Source organism: Atta cephalotes (genome assembly GCF_000143395.1).
Source record: "Atta cephalotes unplaced genomic scaffold scaffold00051, whole genome shotgun sequence".
Taxonomy (NCBI): domain Eukaryota; kingdom Metazoa; phylum Arthropoda; class Insecta; order Hymenoptera; family Formicidae; genus Atta; species Atta cephalotes.
In genome coordinates this window covers 95,849-116,689 of record NW_012130115.1, presented here as the reverse complement: position 1 = coordinate 116,689, position 20,841 = coordinate 95,849, and the positions used below count along the sequence as shown (strand labels likewise).

General features: G+C 29.4%; 2 protein-coding genes across 2 annotated transcripts in view; one reads left to right on the top strand and one right to left on the bottom strand.

Annotated features, from left to right (window-relative positions):
* The window catches only part of LOC105622986 (centrosomal protein of 135 kDa), a 43,190-nt gene that overhangs the window by 17,829 nt on the left and 4,520 nt on the right, over positions 1-20,841 (bottom strand). The window contains 5 exon segments of the mRNA XM_012204388.1: positions 18,783-18,898; positions 18,981-19,191; positions 19,260-19,489; positions 19,747-19,839; positions 20,382-20,627. Coding sequence (XP_012059778.1) covers positions 18,783-18,898; positions 18,981-19,191; positions 19,260-19,489; positions 19,747-19,839; positions 20,382-20,627 — 896 coding nt within the window.
* Positions 10,873-16,496, top strand: LOC105622956. Its single transcript, XM_012204362.1, has 4 exons — positions 10,873-11,043; positions 14,768-14,958; positions 15,042-15,385; positions 15,784-16,496. The coding sequence occupies exons 1-4, from the start codon at positions 10,873-10,875 to the stop codon at positions 16,494-16,496; spliced, it is 1,419 nt and encodes a 472-aa protein (XP_012059752.1).

The following is a 20,841-nucleotide window of genomic DNA, read 5'->3' as shown; positions in this document are numbered from 1 at the left end:
TTCCTTTTTACTTTACCTACTAACATTCTATTATTTTATTAATTATTTTTTAATTATTTTTTTTTTTAAATTAATTTGTCTTTCATTTTAATCTTCTTTCTAAATAAATTTTTAGTAATTCACTTTAGGAAAGGTCTCTTCAATGATGATCTTGAAGCAGGCAAATCCACTTTTTCATTACCAGTAACGATGCAATGCAAAAACCCCTTTATTTGTTGCCTAGCAGAATTTCGCTGATGGATTTTTGCCTTTCAGTGTCTCTTGGCTTCAGTTCATGAGACTCATTTTCCTTCCTTGTAAATTTTTCCCAAGGCTTTCAAACAGAAATAAGAAATTGAGCACAATTTAATGTTTCTGCAAATTGTTTTTGCATTTGACATGGGTCTTCATCCATCAATGTCTGCAATTCTTCGAATGCTCTTGGCAGTCCAGAACACTCTTTGTCCTCCATATCAAAATCATCACTTTTAAAGCGTCGAAATCATTCTCTGCATATTTTATCTGAAGGAGCACTACCACCATAAATTTCTACAACCATTCGCTGAACTTCAATTGTTTTTTTCCATATGAAGCAAAAGATTAACACTTCACATAACGCTTATTCCATTCAAATTTCGACATTTTCGATGCAGTAAGAAGCAATGTTATTATAGGTATACGAACGTATACCTTTATACTGAATTTTATTGACAGATGCTAAAATAAAAAATTAAGCTTGGTTTAAATATTAAAGTTATCGACAGTTCTAGCTACAGTTATTCGCCCAGCAAAAAGAGAATGGATTGAAATTTTTTTCTATCCGAATGTGTATTTTTTAAATAGTGAATATTTTTTTGGATTTAATTGGCTTTAATTGAATTCAATTAGATTTAATTGGATGCAATTGAATTGAAAAACTGCATTTCCTATTCAAAATTTTGAATTGAATAGAGTATTCACAATGTGTGTGCGTGCGCGCGTGTGTATGTGTGTGTGTGTATTGTATGTGCGCACACAGAAAAAGCTAATATTATTTTTAGATTGAAAGCATAGAGACATGCTCCATGCAATTCCTATGTGAATAAAAATGCATTCAAGATTGAAAAGCATTTGTTTTAATATTTGTGAAGCAATATTTCTGAAAATCTGAATCCATTTCAATTCATTTCAATCTATTCTCATTTGCTGGACGCCGCTAAACGGACGGAACTTTCCGATTGATCTAATATAGTGAAAAAAGACATCATTTTTCAAATTTTCTTTCTTCATAACTTTTTAAGCGACGATTCATTACTCATTAAAATCTGTTGGTTATTCAGAGTCATGATCTTGACAATATATGTCAAGATGAAAGTCATCGGAGAGGGTTCCCCTAAACAGGATATTTATTTTATATCTTTTGATAAAACTTTTTTTACAAACCAAAACATCAAATCACAGTTCATTCATGTTTGAAGAAATTAAAAAGAATTTAGAAAAATTGGTTCAATATTTTTTAAAAAAAAGATCCTAGTTTCCGGAAAAGCATTAAAATATATTCGTTTAGTCATTGTTAAATCAAAATTATTGATTTTTTTAATCCATTTCAATCCATGACGTAGGATTGAAACTACGAGGTTTCTTTTTTTTCAATCGAAAAAAAGTTTTGCGGAAAAAATAAGCCATGTAATTCGTTCTAATCCGTGACATAGGATTGAAATGATGTAATTTTTATTCTTTCAATCTAATGCAAATCTGAGAGCTTCAAATCTATTTTTGTCCATAATACGAGATTGAAAGAAAATGAGTCTTATTCTTTCCAATCAAAACAAATTTTAGATCGTGAATCCATTTTAATTCATGACACAGAATTGAAACAAAGTTTTTCTTATTTCCCTGGCGAAAATTTTTCTCATAATTTTTATACGAATTGGACATTTTTAGAAATATTCAGAAAAATTCGGAAAGTTTACTTATCTTCTCTCAGAATTTTTTATACAAGTGAATTCTGAAATTTCTCATCCCATAATATATCCCATATTTTTAAAAAATATTTAAAAATTTTTTAGATTTTATAACATTTTAGATTTTATAACATTTCATCAGAAATTCTGAAAAATTATATGAAAAATTCTGAGAAAAATTTTCACCAGGATGAAATTCTAAGCTCAATAAAAATGAAACAAGCGAGAAGAAAAATAAATCGACACTAACAAACAATCCCACATTCTTTACGATACATATGTTCTCATGATTGCCGAAAAATTTAGAAGATTTTTTAAGAAAAATCAAACAAACGTCTAGCTTACGTGGACAAAAACAAATTAAGTTCCTTTATAAAAGCACAAAAAGACAAATTACCGTCATTGCTACGTTCTAACATAGTTTACAAAATAAATTGTAAAAATTGCATCATGCATAGCTCGGACTAAATGCCTATTAAAAACAAGAACCAAGGAACACCATATTAATAGAAATATAGATCAGAATTACAATCAGTTTTACAAAACAGACTAGAATACAAAACAAACTATAATTTTAATTGGGATGAGATTCAAATATTAGATGAAAAAAAAGTTTTCAATAAACGAACTTATTTCAGAAGCAATTCATATAAAAAAATAGGGGAGAGTAGGGTAATGACAAATATCTAAGCAAAAAATAAAATAAAACAAAAGCTAAGAAAAGTTTTTAATTGTTTATAATTATATATCAACTATTTGTTTATTTACGTCCATCGTCATTTTTTATTAGATTTGAACATAAAATAAATTTTTAATAACAAAACTCTTGCTGTTCGTGATTTCCCGATTACCATAGAGTAGATAAGAGTACTAATCACAGCTATTTATCACAAAAGTCATTTTCTATACATTTTCTTTCTTTTCTTTCTTTTTCTTCTTTGATTTCATCTGTCTTCATCTATCTTTTTTATTTGGTTATTCTTTGGTGCTTTATCTGTCTTTTTTATTTGGTTATCCTTTTCGAAAACTTTTTATGATGTTATTACTCAGTTGAAAGCACGTTTCTTTTTACCTTCTGACAAATAAAATTTAACTGAATTTTTATTTACAATTTACGCTAGGTCGAAATTGTGCTTTATTGAGTCATTTACATAACAGAAAATTTGTGTGAAAATGGAAAGAATATAACGGTAATCGTTCGAGATTGTCCCATGTTATAAAAATAACAAAATACAATTTTTTTAAAGGTTAGATTTTTTTATGGGTTAGGTTACCCATGCTATAGAGACAAAACATAAAATATTGTTTGATTTGGGCTTATTTTATCTTTAACGTAACTCATTTGTGTCATTTACACAACAACTATATGCAGATTAATTTAGCAAAAAAATTACTTGAAAAAGGACGAAAAATTCAATTGTATTGTATTTATCTTGAATTCTGCGCGCAATCTTATTCTGTCACTGTCTGTCTAGCACTGCGTGACAACTGTCGATAAATAAAGAAATAAGATTTGTTATTTTTTCCTTTCTCTAATACACTAATATTGCTGTGTTCGCCATTATTCCACATTCGACATTATCTCACTCTTTCTTCTAAAGAAATGATTTAAATATACAAAATGATACTGATTTATTAGATCCGCTATATAACGACATTATTTGTGTATAAATGTTGCTTCCATATTTCATAATGTGTCTTTTTATAAACAATTTTTATCTTGAGCTTTCATTCTTATTTTAAATCTTAACATATACAAATCGTCTTATATCAATTTTTACAAAATATCGTTAATCTATTCTCAAGTAAATCTTAAAACATTATTTATTAATTTAATTAATTCCCTTTATTAAGGATGTTTTATACATATTTTCAAAACAATAACAAAATTATGAAAAAATTACTTATTCTAAAGCACATTTAAAAGTAATACAACAAATTTGTTTACTATCTGGATTTATAGATAAGTTTTAATAAATAGTATAGTTTAATAAATAGTTAATATTTTTTAAATCTGTGCTCTAATAAAAATATATGGAAATGTATTATAAAATAAATCATAAAAATCTCTATTTTTAAATATAAATACATTATATATTCAAGATTATATTTATGTAAAGTTACATTATGATGCATGAATTAATTGTCCAGTAAACAAAATAAACAAAATATTTCTTTGTTCTATATCTTTATAAGAGTCAGTCTAATCAGTGAATCGCAATGAAACTTTGCATAAATTATTTTGAATATTTGAAGTATTTTTATCATTTAAAAAAATTTTCATTTTTAACAATGAAAATAATAACAAATAAAATAAATAAATTACAAAAAGGTGTTATTAAGCAAAAATATTCACACAACTTTCATATAGTTTATATATATATATATATAAATATATATAAATATATATAATATAGTTGAAGTATAAAGTTTAGTGTATAGTTCAGTGTATAGTTTATTTGAAGTGAAGTAAATATTAAATATACTTCCAAATTTAATTTTCTTAAAGGGACTGTACGTGATATATCCTTAAAAATTTAATACTGAGCCAATATTTTTTATTCGATTTTATTATAGTGACTTCATTATTAGTTTGAGTATATATTCGAGATACGACAGACGAAGATAATAGTCTTTACAGCTTAACGAGCTTAACTCTCTTTCATTTTTAATAACTTTTATTTTATTGGATTGTGGCGCTTATTACATCTAGAATTTGTTATTTCTACATTTAAAGAGGACATAATGATATCGAAATGTCTATAATTCATTTATTTATGATTATATTTACGATTTTGAAAAAAAGAAAATTACGTGGATTAGGCTTATTGGAGATACCATTAAAAAAAAAAAAATCTGCTTTGTATCTCTCCATTGTAGTGTGGAAAACAGTACATTATTATTCAAAAGTCTTAATTTCCAACATTTTTTCTCGAAAACGGTTGGATTCATGAAAAGATTCCATATTATCTTTTTTTACAGAGAATCTAATGCTTTTTAACTTTTATATAAAACATTTTTTCATAAACAACCGTTCGTGAGTTATTTTCGAAAATCGATTTTTTGATTCTTTTGACTTTTAATACGCTTTTCCATATATCGATGGCGACTTTTGTGTCATTATTTGTTATATCAAAATAAAGCTTTCTTCAAAAATTCAGTTCCCCCGGAACTGAATTTTTCTTAAAAAAACTCCCATTTTGACTAGCACTCTATTTTTGATTTCAGAATTTAATAGCCGATGTCGAGAACTTTTCGAAACACTATAATAAAGTTATCTTTTATTGAGTACTTTTCGAGTTATAAGGCTCGATAGTTACAGTACCGCTGGCATTAGCATTGCACAAGGTGGCCGACCGACGGCTAAAACCTTTTGAATATTGTTCAGGATCACATCCTGGATAACATTTGTCATGATTAAAGCCAGAGGTTGTATCCATTATTTTCATTTTTATACTACTTTTAAAGAATAAAACTCAAGTGGTTAATAATAATAAATAGCAAATTTTTTATTTAAAAAAACTTGGTGCCGTTAGACCAAATCAAGCTTGCTAGTGGCGCCAAGTTTTTTTACACAAAAGTTTTTTTATTTATTAAGGACACTTTTATTCTTTAGTTTTATTCTTTAAAAATTATACAACATTAATGTTTCAACGAAATATATTTTCTGTTTATAATTGGCGCAATTTAAAGATTTCACACATTTTTGAAAAAAATTATTATTATTTTAATAGTTTGGAAAAAAGGTTTGGAATAAAAAGTAATTTTTTTCTTCAAGGAACACACATACGCGTACACTTTTTTTTACCTTTTTGTAAAAGAAAATAGAAAATTTTGATGAAAATAGAATATTTTTCATGACCAATATAAAATTTCTCTAAAAAAATCTAAATTTTAACATTTAGAATAATAGTATTGTAAAAAAGCTAACCTACATTATTAAAAATGCAAAAGAATGCAAAAGAAGCTTAGTAACATAATAAAATTTTGAGTACAAAATTTAAGTCAACAAAAAATAAATTACTATTGAAAAAAAAGAATCCAATTATGATGAAAAAGAGCTATCAAATAAAAATAATGAATAAAATATAAATTTTAATTTTACTTTTTAATTTAATTTTATTAAAATCATTTAAAATGCACGAGTGTTAAATGTATTTGACTACATCAGTAGTATTATATATATTTAAAAAATTAACAATTATTTGGAATAAGAGCAATTTAAAGGAATTGTGAGCAAATTTCAAAATTTCAGACTTTTTTATATATTCCTCTGACTTTTCCCAATTTTCCATGACCAATTTCCCTGACCTTTCCCAGTTTTCCTGATTTTTCAGGCATGTGGCAACCCTGAATTATTTATGTTTCATTGATAAAAAACTGGCAAAAAAAACTTGCACTGAGTTCAGTGTAAATTGAGGTTGCGTTCGTGCTAAAGTGTGATATTATTGTACGTTATGATTATATTACATTATTTTAATTAATGTTGTAACACTGACATTGTGTTAATTTTAATGTTTCTAATAATAACTACGCAATGATTTACATTTTGACATTTAAAACTCTTGAAATGTAAAAAATTTATTTAATTTATTTAACAAAAAATATTTTAATGTTATAAATAAATGAATCAGAATACTGTAAAATAATTCAAATTTGAACATAGTTATATATATTTTTAAAGGTGTTATAAAATAGATGTCACTAAAATGAATGTCTCTGATGTGTTTTTGAATATGATTGGTTTATACATTTAAACTCAATGAGAAATTAAAGGACCAATCATGAGGAATGTTACAAAGCTGCTTTCTCTGCTGAACGCAGCCATTGAACCACATTATAAACTTGCACTATTATTAGTGCACTAGTACAGTTTTTATCGAAACCTAGCACGATGTTAGTGTTACATCAGTTTTCTCAGTGGCTATAAAAATTTCGTGCTTGCTATGATTACCACTATTCGCGGTGATCGTGGCACGGATGCTGCGTTTGCAATTTGCACAACGCAATTGTTTACAAAGACGTACGCATTTGTCACTCAATCGATTCGGTATTGTGTCAGACAAAAATCAACTACTTGTTTTATTCGTGAATTATTTGAATTTCAATTTTTCTTTCTCTTCATTGGATCTGCACACAAAACAATCTTAAACTCCAATATTTTATTTAATTATTATCATTGAGAATATTGAAAAAATTCATATCTTTAAGATAGTTCTTTAATAAATTGAGTTACCATAGAAATGTCTATTTCTATAATTTTTTTATATAATGAAGTTGAAGTACCGAAATTGACGTGTGCAAAATTCTATAGTAGATTAATTAACGATGAATTAGGAGCTGCGCATAATAGCAGGAATAAAGAATTAGGACTGACGCATACAAAATTCCGTAACAGTACCGTAAGAGGTAACTTAAACCGATGAACCAATCAGGATATTGGTTTACATAATCTAACGAAAATGGAAATAAACTTATCCATAATTTCTCAATAAAGCGAATTTCAATCGGTTGAAACTTGTCTTATGGATAAATTTATTGTTATTTCTATTTTCGTCAGATTACGTACAGCTAAAACAATATCTTGATTGGCTCATCGGCTTAAGTTTACATACTTTACGCATACGGAATTTTGTCTGTGGCAACCCTATAAGACAGATTTAAGTTGTAAACGTAAGCAATGCACTTTGATGTATGATATGCGATTTATTGCCATCTCTTGGAGATACGGCATCTTATGTTTATTTATCAATCAATGCAATATTGATTCTTCAAAAGAAAAAAATTTTTCTTATTCTCGAAGAAAAGCTATCACTAGGCGTTTAGAATAATTAGATTGAATATGAATACTTATCTCTTTATGTTTAATGAAAGAATGTTTATTGAAAGAATTCACATCTTTAATTTTTTAACCGGATATCTCAATTTCAACATCTTTTCTCTATTTGCATCAAATATATATGTCAACTTCAATTTCTCGAATACAATGTGTTGTTTTTCGAATAAAAGAATTTCCTCTATTCTTGAAAAAAAAAATATTGCTATACTCTATAATATGCATATAAAAATCGGAACAAGACATCTTAAAGACATTTTTGCAAAAAAACATTTTATTTAAAGATACATTACACGTACTTTTTAACAAAATAAAATAAAATTATGAAAAAAATTCAGACTTTTCTATATTATATTTGCAAATAATACAAAATGTTTGACGATTTAAAATTTAAATCAAAAATTATTTCAATATAATAAATATGTTTTTAAGAAATAATTAAGAAAATCAAGAAAATTTTTATTTAAGCATTAAAAAAAATTGTTAAATGTAATGATCTTATTAAATTTTTTCATATATACATATATTATATATTTCATATTTTCATATATACATAAAAGTGATTGGAATTAGAAATTTATACTTTACATATAAAACTGAAAAAGTCATATATATAATTTTCAGTTTTATATATAAAGTATAAAATATAAATTCCAATCACTTTTTGCAGAGATTATACATTTTTACATCTTTAAAAATGTTTTTAAGAGACGTTTCATATCTCGATTAAACTTTATGTTATTTGTTATGGGGCGATTATTGTGATTATATTGAATATTTTGTTACTTGTCTCTTTTGCGTTTATTACGTTTATTACTAGAATGAAATCCTGTAAACGAGAAAGTTCTGATGTAACTCGTTCCCACTGGGATCAGGGATGATAACTAATTAGACGATTATGTAATGATACGTTCGCACTTGCAGACATCGATCAGAAGAATCTCATGGACGACGACGAGTATAACATACAGATAATAATTTATTCATTTACGTTCAACGGCTAAAATGATTCAGCGGCGTTAATTAAAAATAGGAAAAGGAAACTCTCTTTTTCACGCAGTGTTTGTTGTATTTATAAGAGGTGGAACACGGTAACGTGATTATTTCTAGGACTATATTTTTACGTTTTATATAAATAATACGCGATTTATAAAAATGCAAATTATCAAAAAAATTGGACAATTGCGACTAGATTATCTGATATTGAACATCATAAAAGCGCATTAGGAGAATTTCGGCATACGTCAAACGAATCATTACATTAATTAGAACAAGGATGAGATAAATTCTAGGAGATTATAAAAGGTACAATAATTAGTAAAATACTGTAGCAAAGAATAGAACTCTTAGTTCTTTCGCAGTCGTCATAGAAAGTCGCGGAAGAAAGTTCAACGAGCAACAATATTGAAACGACAAGACTTCATACTGTTAAGTACTTCCTCAATTTTTTGGAAAAAAAAAAAAAAAAAAAACAATGCAATGCTGCGTTTCTTCCTGAGTCAACAGTGCGTGTAATACAATATTACCATGTAAACTGATGTGAACTTAGGAAATACACTTATTAGGGCTCTTATTTTATACTTGATAAAAAAATGTTTTATGTATTTGTTTGCTAATTCCCCCAGAACAGTTCCAAATATTAAAAAATTAACCTATATAAAAATTTTTATTGCGGATAAGAGGAAGAACACTTGCCATCTTAAATGTCAAATTATTTTATTTTATGTTAGGTGCTCGTCGGCATATGTTCTTTTCCGATTGCAATAAAAATTTGTATACAGATTATTTTTTAAATATTTGGAACTCTGTTCTGAGGAGATCGGCAAACAAATATATAAAAAATTTTTTTACCAAGTATAAAATAAGGGCCACTCTAATACTTGTATATTGTCTTATTGTATTATTAATAAGAGATTGGATCTATAATCAATATTAAAAACAATATTAATAAGAGGTTGGATCTATTATTTCTATTTATTAATATAGATTTTATATCCTTGTTGGAAAGAATAGAGTTATATACAATGCTTGAATAATCACAAGTGAAATGTTACCTACTTCTTCTAATATATCTTACAATTATGTAAGAAATTAAAGGAGAAAATCTGTTTTTCGAACAATCTGTGCTTTTCAAAATTGTTCACAATAATTCCATAATACTTAAATTAAGCGATTGCTAACTAGGAAAGATGTTGCTGTTTTGAAGAACAGAATAAGGCAATTTTGAAAAATAGAGTGAGAAGCAAATTTCCTTTCCCAATATTATTTATGTAAGATGTTAAAAGAATAATATAACGTTCTTTTGGCGACTATTCAAACGATGACTGTATTCTATCCCAACAAGAATAAAATCTATTACAAGTAACTTACAGGCCAATCTTTCATTAATAAAAGCAAGTAGTATATTTCAATTGCTCACATTTTGTCCATCCCTTATATACAACATTCAGAATGCTGTTCAAATTGATCTAAATAAATTTGATCAGAAATGGATTAGAATAGACAGAATTGGTGATGGTTCGGAATAGACAGAACTGTTTCGTTATATTTCGAGGCTCAAAATCGCAAAATATTTGCGTAATCTTTCTAGTCAATGAGATTGAAAAAAAAAAAAAAAAAGAAGAAAAGACCTTTTGCTTTCTGCGACATGGAAAGTATTTATACGGCGTTAGTTATTCTTATTCCGTACATATGCTGTTATCCTGAGCCCTGCCACCAGGGACAATGCCATTGCCATAGTGAAACAGTGAAAGTATGGTCATTTTGCTCTCGCTGTCGTACGCATTTCTGCTCTTTCCCACTCATGCTGCTCGCACGCACAAGATGACACACGCATCGATATTTCGCGCTATCGCGATAGTCTCGTTTTGAATGTCACTTCATGTGTTCTATTGAAGCGCTCTCCAAGCCAGCGGCGAACTCGGCGAAATTGTTTCTGTATTTGACTGCATCAAAAATGAGAGGTAATACCTTCTGCTCGCGTGATTTTCTTCGTTTTACGATTTGCAATAAATTAATTGTGTTACATATTTGTCGCAAACTATGATTTTTTCAATTCTCGATTATTAATTCTCTTCGTAGCGGAATGAAATAACGTTAACAATTTTCAGCACGATGCGGATCCTTTTAAAGAGCATCATATGCCTTCTGTCAGTAATTAACGCGAGGACTGCAATAATGCCGCCACCATGGGCCGATCCCTCGAGCAACCCCTGCGCCGCACAACCACGCGGCTGGCTGCTGCTTTATTGGCCAGCAGATGGGAAATGCTATAAAATATTCCAGGTAATAATCTTCTTTTTCTCACGATTTACGTGTCTGTAATTTGCAATAGATTTATGATATGCCACTGTTCTAAAAGACTCATTTACGTATATTTCTACAAATAGATTAACTTGATTAACTTATCTATATTAGCCTGCAATGTTAAGATGGTAAACGATAATATTATTTATTATTCTACGATAACATATTTAACAGAACGAACAGTTTCGAACTTTACTTAGTCCGTGTGTAAATTCAAATTACTTTCTACATTTTAATAAAATTCACAATTATTATTGGGAGTACAAATAAGTTTCCGCCGTTTGCAAAAGACGGCGCCACTAATAAACTATAGTTGAAATTGTTTGATGTAAAACGACATATCATAAGATTGGATATTCGGCAACACCTTGAAATAGCGATTTTGTATCAGCATCATATTTTTTTTTGTACGAAAATGTCGAGTTTTAAGCCGAATAAGCGTCATTTGTGGGAACTTCTGATTTACTTCTTTAATTTGAAGAAATCTACAGCAGAGACTCATAGAGTGCTTGTAGACGCATATGATGATGCTGCCTTGTGAGAGAAGTTGTCATGAGTGGTTTCAAAAGTTTAAGAACGGTGAATTTGACGTCAAAGACAAAGAATGTAGCGGAAGGCCAAAAGTGTACGAAGACGCGGAATTGGAAGCATTATTGGATGAAGATTCGTGCCAAACGCAAAAAGAACTTGCACTTACATTAGGAGTGATTCAACAAACAATTTCATATCGTTTGAAATCATTGGGAATGATTCAAAAGCAAGGGAATTGGGTTCCATATGAACTGAAGCCGAGAAACGTTGAATGCCGATTTTTCACATGTGAAATGCTGCTTGCCAGGCATAAACGAAAGGGTTTTTTGCATCGTATAGTCACTGATGATAAAAAATGGATCCACTACGATAATCCAAAGAAGAGGAAATCATGGGGACCACCTGGTCATGCTTCAATCATTCAACATCGATAGCCAAGCCGAATATTCATGGAAAAAAACTCATGTTGTGTATTTGGTGGGATCAACTTGGTGTCGTGTATTATGAGTTGCTCAAACCGAACGAGACCATTACTGGGGCTCTTTATCGAACACAATTGATGAGATTGAGCCGAGCACTCAAGGAAAAACGTGCCCACTACTGCTCCAGGCATGACAAAATTATTCTCCTGCATAATAATGCTCGACCATATGTTGCGGCGCCGGTCAAAACCTATTTAGAAACACTCAAATGGGAAGTTCTACCCCACCGTATTCTCCAGACATTGCTCCTTCCGACTACCACTTGTTCCGATTGATGACGCATGACCTATCTGAGCAGCACTTCACATGAAGATATCAAAAATTGTATCGATGACTGGATAGCCTCAAAAGATGAAGCGTTCTTCCGGCGCGGTATCACATGCTATCAGAAAGATGGAAAAAAGTAGTGGCTAGCGATGGCCATTACTTTGAATAAAACATTATGTACCATTCTTTCACAATAAATGCTTAATTTTGCTTAATTTTTGATAAAAAACGGCGGAAACTTATTTGTACTCCCAATATTTTACTTTCTATTATGATCTTTCGTTTTGTTATACAAATACACCATAATGGCTTCTAATTGACATGATTGATAATCATGAAGTCAAGGTATAAATCCAATTTCTTGAAAGCCAATTTTTTAAAGTCAAATTCTTGAAAATCAATTGATTGAAAATCATCAAAAGTTTCGTAGTCAGTAGTAATGTAGATGTACACGATATTCGTAGATTAATGATCAAAAATAACATATCACAGGTCATCATTTAACGTTTATCGTTGATGCATTAAACATCTAAATTTTCCGTAAATTTTAATTGACTCTTCCATTTCTTGGTAACCGAAGAATTGGCTTCCAAAAAAATCTGGACTTCTTGGATCTGGATTTTATGACTATCAATTCAGGAGCATTATGATGTATTCGTACAGCAAAACGAAAAGGTCATAATAGAAAGTGAAATAATTATTGTGAATTTTATTAAAATATAAAAAATAATTTGAATTTGAGGAGGACTAAGTAAAGCTCGAAATGTTCTGTTAAATATGTCATCGTAGAATCATAAAATATATTATTGTTTATCATCTTAACATTGTTCGATTAATATAATAGACCTTATATTTTAATTTGTTATTATTGAGCAGTTTATATCAGCGTGTAACAAAAACTTTAATTATTTTATATTAGTCTAATTTCATTCATTGCTGGATATCGATCTCTTCCAATCATTTCTATTTCTGCATGATCTTTAGAAAGAAGCAATTCGGCATTAAAACGTCACGCTTGCCATGCATATTGGCAAGTATACATATTATATATACATTGATACATGGGATCTATACTTTTTAATGTCGAATCCATATGATGATGACAAAAACTTTTGAAGATTTGCATTGTCTTCCGAGAGGTGGCGATCAAATAATATTTGATGTTTTAGGGTTTAGTTTGGATTTGAACCCTGAATCTTTAGCACAGAAAGCAGTCATGCTACATTCTGCGCCACGATCACCATTTACTTTTTATCTTTTTCCTAGTTCTAAGAATCAGAAAAAGAGCAATTAAGTTAAACCGAGATTAAGTTAATTTTGGTAAAAATTGACATTAAAGGAATCATTTATTTCTAATGAGGAGAGGGATATTGGCAGATATCGATTTTGATCAAACTTAGAGTGTGTTCCGTTTTTTACGTTCACACGCTATAAATACATATCAGTTCATACTGTCTATTTATTAAACAAAGATAAATAATGCTTACAAGCGTTGTAAATGAAAAATGGGACCCTTGGTAAGGATGCAGTGCATATCTCTAGCAACTAACATGTGACACAAGTAGTAAGACACTAGTAAAAAATAAGCAAGAAAATCGAAATTGTTAATTCTGCAATTGCTCAATTCTTAATATTTGTTCCGTAAAGCAGTAATCCGGTAAATGAGCCGAAGTAGTTAGAGAGCTAATTGAATTGAGCAAAGTTCCAGCATCAGCGAGTTACACATAGATAATCAGTACATATTCTGTTTTTTTTTGTTAAATTTATTTTCGACCGTAGTCGAATAATTTATGAATGAACAATTTATGAATAACAAAGAAGATTAATGATAATTAAATATTATACGTATATATTTAATTATTTAATTATCATAAATATATAATATTTAATTATCATAAATTATTTTAACCCTCAGTATTCAAAGGATTAGCGTATCCTCCTCCCCCTTCTCTCCCGATTTTCATAGTTCAGACGTTTTTTTTCCGATCCTTTTTCATTTATTGCACTTATTATTAAAATATCTTTTGTGCTACGACATTTTAAACTTTTTAACTCAAAAATTCTTTTTTTCAATCTTCAAACGATAAATTAAAAAAAAATTATTAAAAATCGATGCACTACAATCTGAGATTTAAGCAAAAGAAAATGCTGGGTTACAAGTATCCAAATGTGGGTAGATAGGGACCTTTTTGAGATGTGGGTATATTGAGGGTTAATTATCTAAAAAATTACTCGTGCAATAGGATGTGCGTAAGTACAGTAGGACATTATTGTACATTTATAATTTTGATTTTCTTGCTTATTTTTTAGTACATCTTGTGACACACATCGATTGTTGAGGATAGGCCAGATTCTCACCAATTTAATCTTAACGTGTCAAGATCCCCTCATGAGTCATTTATGATCTTTCATATGTATGACAGATCGGCGCCCCGTGCCCGGAAACTATGGAATTGAGTCCAGCAGCTGGTAACGGAACAATTGCGGAATGTAGATGTCCTCCAGGAACCGCTCAATCGCCCAGAGACGCATTGTGCCATCCAATATTCACGAGGGCATCCTGCTCCAAGGGTCAATTCTTTGCACCTGTATCCGACGCGCTTGATAAATTAGCGTAACAAAAATAGTCTCTCTTTAATCTCGTTCGTAACCGACTGGAAACATTTATATATATATATTCATGATCGTCCTCTTTAGTATGAAACAGCGATGGGGAATCTGTCGTGATCCCGAAATCTGCAAAGAGCAAGGCGAGATTTACTGGCCCAAGGACGGCAAGTGCTATCCGAAGCTCAGCAGAGGCCCATGTCCACGTGGCGAACTTCTTGTCACAGGTGAGGACGGTTTAGCGATCTGTTCATGTTCGGCGAGTGGCGAATTGGCCAGATATTATTGGCTAGGAAATGGCGGTGGTTGCCATGAACACTATACCAAAGGTCCTTGTTCGGAGCTAGGAGAATTGTTTCTGCCGGGTGGAACGTGCGGCTGCCACTCTCAATTACCTCACTATCACGAACCGAGCGGGATGTGCTATCAGTTAGGTAAAACATTTCACATAATCGAATAATATCTAATAATTTAAAATGTAAAAATGAAAATTTGATATAATAATGAAATTGAAAAAATGAAAGAACACCATCTTCTGCTTTAATATAAATTCCTTTATGCTTTTAAAGTTATTATACAAATATGAATCATTTTTCATTAAATTCTTCAAATTTTTCATAAAATTAATTTTATAAAATATTTGTTAATTATATCATTAACATTATTATAATAGATTCAAGAGATAAAGATCAAGACGGCTTATAATTTCTTATTGAATTCTTACACTTGTGATTGGCATGCACTGATTCATTCCTATAATTTAATTTTTAATAGTAAGTCTTTAGTAAAATCTTTAGTAAAATATTTTTTAATTCATAATGTGAATTATCAGACAGCGTTGGTCCATGTCCACAAGGACATCACTTTACGGTGACAGTGGACGTTAGGTCATCGCAGGAAGATATTATACGAGCTAGATGTATTTGCAAATCAGGCTATGTGTTATATAAAGACGGATTCTGCTATCGATTACATACGAGGGGACCCTGCGAGAACGGCTATATGTTGATAAATTCGTCAACTTGCATTCCCGTGCCATGCAAACGCGGTAGACTATACTTTCCTCAGGAGAAGACATGCTACAAGATCGGTACAAGAGGACCGTGTCCGAACGGGCAGATAGTGTTGTATGATTACAACGTGAGACCGTCTCTCGATGGAATCAGTTACAATGGCGTGTGTGGATGTACCAATATCATGAGAGACGCTGGCAAGTGCAAAAAAAATGATAACGATGATTGTGAGAGCAGACCAGGAATGGTGATGATCAAGAAAACCTGTTATAAGTTGTACACACAAGGCCCATGTATCGAGGGGGAATGGTTAGTCGCTCAGAGAATACCGAAAAATAATCGGTATGTGTTATGGCAACAAGAAAAATTGCGACTGAAAACTAGATGCGAATGCCGACCTGGTTACAAGAGGATTGGTGAGGCTATGGAAGAGTTAGAGAATAATAATCTGATCTCACTAAATAGTTGCCAACCACCAGCGGTAAGCTTGGCAAGATTTCTCAACGATAATATCAAATCAATGGTGATTTGAATAGCTCATAAATTGCTGCACAATGATCGCAACGCTGCGCGTTTAGAACTGTTAAAACATGATTTTTTTAAACTGAAATTAGTCATTTTTTATAGTTTTTTTGGATGCTGAGTAGGAATGCATTTTCCAAATTGCTCCATCACGTCACAATTTTGAGAAATTTGCAACTCAATTTGCAAAAAGAACTTACTTTTATATACACAAAGAAAAATATTTGATTGAATTGACTAGAATTCTAGTGGAAAATGAATTCTAGTGAATGATCCAGAATTCTGATTATGTCCAGAATACTTTATTATAAAATTCTGATTAAATCTATTGGAATTTTAGATTTAACCAAAAAAATTCTGAATATTGGTTATCTACTAGGTCAACTATCTAATCTAGATCAACTAGATTTCTAGTAGATTTAACCAGAATTCTGGATTATTTATTTTCCATCAAAATTCCAATTAATTCAATCAAACATTTTTTTCCGTGGTGTATTTTGTCATATTATAATCGACGATCTATGATATAAAAAATTTTATTGCAGTCAAAATTAAATATTTTATTAGGACTTTGTCTTCAAAAAAATTCTTTAATATCGGCTTTCAACGAATTGATAACATATTTAAGGAGGTTCTTGCGCTATTTCTTCAGTCAATAGGCAGTTTTTCATATTCATAATAATATGTAAAACAATTAAAATAATAGAATAAAAAGGTTATTAACAATATGCCATTTTAGAATATATATAGTTTTACAGCGTATCTTTAACCACGCAGTTTATTCTCATTTGCCTGTCTTTTAAAATTAATTTTTTGTTAACATATATTCATACAACTTTTTAACATATAGCTTTTTTCATTGAAGAATATAAATTTCTTAAATTGTATTTAAACGGTCAGTTTAAATGAAACTTTACGAAAACAAACTGAAGTATTTACTTTATAATTATAATGATTTTTAAATTGCTATCTTATACGCAAGTGTCTCAATTTAAAAGAGAATAAGGTTATATTTTCAACTTATAATGTAAAATTCTATAAATTTATAATTAAATATTATCAATAATTAGATAATCTATTATAATTATCTATTTAAAATCTGTTAGTTTCGGATTTCTTACAAAATTGACAAATTTAAAAATGAAAAATATTTAATGTGTATAAATATCTTTCATTTTTAAATTTGTCGATTTCGATATGCAGCGGCCTAAAAACCCTTATGTTTAACTAAATATAATTGAAAGCTATTTAATAAATTATTAATGACCTAATTCACTTTTCTGTAATAGATTCCATATTAATTACGAATATCTTATTAACTATAATTGACATTAAAAAATCCTTTTGAGAATCCAAACAATTAATTTTGATTACAATAAAATTTTTCTAGCACATCATATATTGTTCTAATACAATAAAATATAAAAATACAACTTTAAATATTTATTTAAAATGTAAATTTTTAAAATTATAACATGATAGATAATTTGAGAACCAGGTTTGTATCCAAAAATAGTATGGAAAATTACTAGTCTCATTTTTTTTGTCAAATAATTCGTAAGAATCACATTTATTTATTTTTTGCCTAGTGAAAAACGTGCATGATGCATCGATTTTTCAATTAAAAACTAATTAATTTTATTTTGTACACGATATATGAATTATTTAGTTTTATCTTATATATGGTTAAGCAAAGTTTTATTTATTGCGTCTTATATTTTAAAGTTTGAACATTGTAAATATTTTAAGAATTTTAAGCACGTATATATGTGAATACATCAAATACGATAAAGAAAGCCAAGATCGATCACATTTTTGTATGTTACAAATAATACATTATATATTCTTTTATTAAATCAATTTATTCCATAATTGCGAGCCGATAACATTCGAATACAACACAATCATTCTGAAACGTTACTAACTCTCCCTAAAAGATTAAATTAGAAAGAAAGAAATTTATTGCAAAAAATATTACCTCAGCCAGGATTTCTTTCTTTCTTTCTAATTTAATCTAGGGAGAATTATTAGTGTTTTAGAATGATTGTGTTGAATCCGAATGTTACCGCCTTGCAATTATGTCTGGAATAAATTGATTTAATAAAAAATATATAATGTATAATATTATTTGTAACATCCAAAAATGTGACCGATCTTGGCTTTTTTTATCGTATTGTAAATATCATTTATGTATTTAAAACAAAAATTAAAGTTACTTATGAAAGATATGAGAGACAAATGCCAATGTTTTTTAGGAAGTTTATCAGAAGTTGTAAATAAATAAAGATATACTTACTCATTTTTATGCTGTAAATCACGGATTTGTTTTTGCACTGCTTCATTTTGTTGATCCTTATACGTTAATTCCCGTTCCAATGCAGCAATCTTTTCTGTTTTTTCGTCCAATACCATCTAAAAATAATTTTTTAAAAATATAATTGATTTTATAATAGCTAATTATTAAAAGATTAATTTGTTACAATTTTCTAATTACCAATAATCGATCTTTTTCTTGATCCAAGAGTGTCATGTTTGAGCGCAAAGTATTTATTTCTTGCTTCAGTTCCTTGATTTGATCATTTAACTGCAGTTGTTGCTGCTCCATATTTTTGTTGTGATCCACAGCCTTGTTCAATTCCGATTCTGTTTGCGATAGTTGGCTCTGTGTGTCTCCAAGCGCTTGATCCGTTTGATCTTGTAATGTTCTGCAATAAATAATTTAGAAGATTAAGATTACATTCGATTTTTACAAATAAAATTTAATCTTTATTACCGTAGTTGGAAATATTGCGTTCGTTGCGCCATTAATTCCTGCTTTGTACGACGCAGTTCTTCTTGTACATCATCTAACTGATTCTCGAGACCGTTCATTGTCGCTCTTCTTGAGCCTTGAGTCACCAACAGATCTTGTCGTTCTTTTTCTATATGTTTCAAGCGATTCTCTGTCTCGATTAAATTTTCCTTAAGTCGAAGTTGTTCGCTTTTGTGTGTATCCGACATTATCTATATTCAAATATCATCCAGTCATGCATTTACATATTACTATATAGCTACAATGCGTTAGCAAGAAATAATATAAGTCAGCATTAATCATGGTACATTTAGTTATAGAACAGATACAATTAGCAAAAATATGAATGTTAAAATTCGCGTATTATTTAGTATCTACAAGATTAAAATATAAGATTAAAATATATTAGGAAAAATAAACAAAAAATAGAAATGTGAAATTAATTTAATTTATGATTTCCATTTTCTACCTCAAGTTTCTCCCGTAACGCATCGCGTTCGTCTATCAGTCGTTTAACATCCGCTCTGGCTATATCTCGTTCTCGTTCAAGATGTTCAAGCATCTGTACAAATTGAAATTGAAATAGGAATAAGACATATACTGGGTATCTCATTTTAACGACTTCAAATATCGACTTCAAATACAACTTCAAATATCTTTTAAATAGTGCATTAAAAAAAAAATATTTCAAAAGTTTTGTGACTTCGAGAGGAATAAGATGGTTCCTTTGATTTTACCTTAGGTGGCATTGTCAAGATCAATATCATTGAAATTTTTAAATGGAATCCTGCATTTTTCATTATATATTCAAAGCACTATAATGAAATAATTTTTTATTAAGTACTTTTCGAGTTATAGCTTATAATTGAAAAACTCTCGAGGTAAGCTACAAGAATATGTAATGAAAAATGGATTCTATTTAAAAAATTCAAAATGACTTTGTTCAAAATGACTTTGATAATAATATCCAAGATCAAATCAATGGTATCATCTTATATCCTCTTTAAAATCACAAAATTTTCTTAATTTAATTTTCGGAAGTGTCTACACACCTTGTACGCACGCACGCACATATATAATATAATCTTATTTAAAAATCTTTACTTTTGTGCTAACGTCTCCAGATACTGGCGAGCCAGAAGTACAGGTACAAATACGAATGGGTTGGCATAAACTGCAGGATCTGCAAGGAAAACACATCTGTCTCTTTTGATTGTAAGTTTGTAATCGTGCTTCTAAGTCCTTTTTCTTATGACACAGTTCTTCCTTCTCCTGATGTTCTTTGCTTAAAGCTTGTTCCTTATCACTTAACTCACATTTCAATTCACAAATTTGTGTCCACAAATCAGCCTGTAATTTACAAGTAATAAAAATTTAACTTTTTGTACAAGCAATAAAATTATTATTAGGTGTACAACTTTGCTTCCGCCTATAGATGGCTTTAGCGATAAGTGGTGGTCGAAATAAATAGATCATAGACATCATACAATAAACTTGGGCATCTGTCAACATAACCCCATAGAAACATTAATCGATTTGTGTCTGCATCATAAAGTTATTCTCG